At 48.6% G+C, this 2,894-nt stretch overlaps 1 protein-coding gene across 1 annotated transcript in view; it reads left to right on the top strand.

The window, feature by feature from the left end:
• CNTNAP2 (contactin associated protein 2) overlaps positions 1–2,894 on the top strand; it is a gene marked incomplete at its 5' end in the record, with an annotated part of 1,317,366 nt that overhangs the window by 664,344 nt on the left and 650,128 nt on the right. The window contains one exon of the mRNA XM_007955953.1: positions 775–975. Within this exon, the coding sequence (XP_007954144.1) occupies positions 775–975 (201 nt within the window). The remainder of the gene's footprint in view (positions 1–774; positions 976–2,894) is intronic.

The raw sequence follows: 2,894 nt of genomic DNA, 5'->3' as shown, positions 1-2,894 counted from the left end.
GCCTGTCTGCCTGCCCTTACCTAGGTTCCCACGGCTCAGTCTCAGCCTCAGCCCCAGCTCCTCACCTGCCTCCTGCATTTGGATGTGGGGTCTGTCTGCCTGCCCTAACTTGGGTTCCCCATTTGAAAGGTCACAGCCCTCAAAACCCTGTGGCAAGTTCCACTCTGCACACCTGGGGTCACAGCACAGCAAGATGGCCTGGACGGCAGGTGGTTTGGTCTTGGGTTTCTCTTAGGTCTGAGTTCACGTTCCCCGTGCTGCTTATTCCAGGGTCTGCTGCATCCTCGCTTGGGATCCCGCAGTGCTGGCACTTTGCTAACAGAGGCTGAAGTGTCCCCTTTGGTCCAAAAGGGCAGCAGAGCCAGATGGAAAACATTAACTCTGATTAGAGCAAGCAGCAGGTCAAGGGCACAGAGGGTCCCAGGAGTGGAGATCATGTGGGAAAGAGTAGGTGCTGATGAACGGGGTGAGGTGGGCCCAGAACTGGGAAGCAGCAGGCACTCAGCCTCACGAGCTGCACCCCCGGTACTCAGCTGTTTGTTTTGTGTCTTTATTTGCAGAGTATACCTTTTTTTTTTTTTTTTTTTAATTCCTTTCCTGATCTATAAAGGCAGAAGTCAGGGCTGGGAAAAGGCCAGTGATGACTTGTGGGACAGGGACCTTACGTCTGCCCAGGCAGTTTGGTTAAGCTTCAGGTGACAGTTAACTCAATTATTATGTGGCATTTAGAGACATCTGCATGCTGACGACCCACTGTTCTCGCTCTTCCACCAGAGGACAAGGTGTGGACCGTCGTTTCCCATGACCTGCACACGCAGACAACAGTGGTTGGCTACACGCCAGACAAGTCTTCAGTGACCCGGCTCGTGTACAGTGCCTCCCTGGACCAGATCAGTGCCATCACCAGCAGTGCTGAATACTGCGAGCAGTACGTCTCCTACTCCTGCAAGATGTCGCGGCTGCTGAACACACCAGGTAGGCCAAGAGTGCGGCGTTCCTTGTAATTACCATCCCAGCTGGAGCTTGGACTGGCCCAAACCATCCAACAGGTGCACCTGCGTGCCTTATTAGCTGAGTCTAGTCCCCAAGGTGCAAGTGATTGTAGCAAAACAGAGTAATTTGCCTGTTTCCTAGAAGATGAAGCTGGGATGTGGGGTTTCTGGAACACCACAGTTTGGTCTAGCTTCTGGAGTTGGCAGTGTGTGCCCACGTGTGCGACAGTGTCTGCTGCTGAGCTCTCGGTAGTTGCTTTGACAAAAGTGTTTCAGCCTCCTTGGGAACTTCTCTGAGCTCTTCACCCGTGTGTAATGTACAAACAAAAGCTTCCTAGAGCCTTCCCCTGCTCGAGAGCAATGACAGCACAATGCTGGCTGCTGGGACTAAGTTAACTGTGCGCCTGTGTCACAGGACGTCTGACCTCCATTTTCTTCATGTTGGCTGGTGTTAGCAACATGTGATGGTGCACACTTGTGTTTGTGTGTGCTTATGTACAAGTGTGTGAGTGTGGCTGTGTATATACGAGTGTGTGAGAGTGTGGGTATGTGTACAAGTGTATGTGCATATGGGTGTGTGTGTATAAATAAGTGTGTATATATGTAAATGTGTATGTGTGTAAGTGTTTACATGAGCATAAGTGGGCATACTACATGAATGTGTGTGGGTATGAGTGGGTGTGTATACATGAGTGAATTTATGTATATAAGTGGGTGTGGGTGTGTGAGTGAGGGTGTATTTGAGTATGTGTGGGTGTAAGTGTGCATGTAAGTGCATGTAAGTATAGGACAGTGTCCATGTATACATATGAGTGTGTGTGTAAGTGTGGGACAGGGTGCATGTATAGCTGTGAGTGTATGTGCATGTGAGTGTGTGTGGGCGGACAGTGTGTGTGTATAGATGTGAGTGTGTGCATGTGTGTGTAAGTATGGGACAGTCTGCCTGTATAGCTATGAGTGTACATGTGAGTGTGTATAGGTGTGGGACAGTGTGCATGTATAGCTATGTGTATGCATGTATGTGTGTAAGTGTGAGGTAGTGTGCATGTATAGCTGTGTGTTAGTGTGTATGTGAGTGTGTATGTGTGGGGCAGTGCACACATACAGATGTGAGTGTGTGGGTGTGAGTGTGCATGTGAGTGTGAGTATAAGTGTGGAACCGTGTGCATGTATAGCTATGAGTGTGTGTGTGTCAGTGTGCATGAGTGTGTGTGTAAGCGTGAGCCAGTGTGCATGTATAGCTATGAGGGGGTACAGTGTGTATGTATATATGTGAATGTATGCATGTATGTGTGTAAGTGTGGGACAGTATGCCTGTTTAGCTATGAGTGTCCATGTGAGTGTGTGTGTAAGTGTGGGGCACTGTGCATGTACAGATGTGAGTGTGTGGGTGTGAGTGTGCATGTGAGTGTATGTGTAAGTGTGGAAATATGTGCATGTATATCTATGAGTGTGTGTGAGAGTGTGCATATGAGTATGTGTGTGAGTGTGGGGCAGTGTGCATATATAGCTATGAGTGTGTGTGCATGTGAGTGTGTATGTGTGGGACAGTGTGTATCTATATATGTGAATGTGTGCATATGTGTGTGTAAGTGTGGGGTAGTGTGCATGTATAGCTGTGTGTTAGTGTGTATGTGAGTATGTAAGTGTGGCGCAGTGTGCACATACAGATGTGTGTGTGGGTGTGAGTGTGGGTGTGAGTGTGGAACAGTTTGCATGTATAGCTGTGAGTGTGTGTAACTGTGGGACAGTGTGTGTGTATAGTTGTGTGTGTAATGTGCATGTGAGTGTAAATGTGGGGCAGTGTGCATTTTAAGCTAGGAGTGTGTGTGGGAGGGGACAGTGTGCCTGTATAGCTATGAGTGCATGTAAAGATGTGAGTGTGTGGGTGTGAGTGTGCAT

This window comes from Orycteropus afer, unplaced genomic scaffold (assembly GCF_000298275.1).
Source record: "Orycteropus afer afer isolate SDZICR_OR568_19922 unplaced genomic scaffold, OryAfe1.0 scaffold00556, whole genome shotgun sequence".
In the NCBI taxonomy this organism is placed as follows: Eukaryota; Metazoa; Chordata; class Mammalia; order Tubulidentata; family Orycteropodidae; genus Orycteropus; species Orycteropus afer.
Note: the sequence above shows the minus strand (reverse complement) of the source record. Positions and strands in the feature narration are given on the sequence as shown.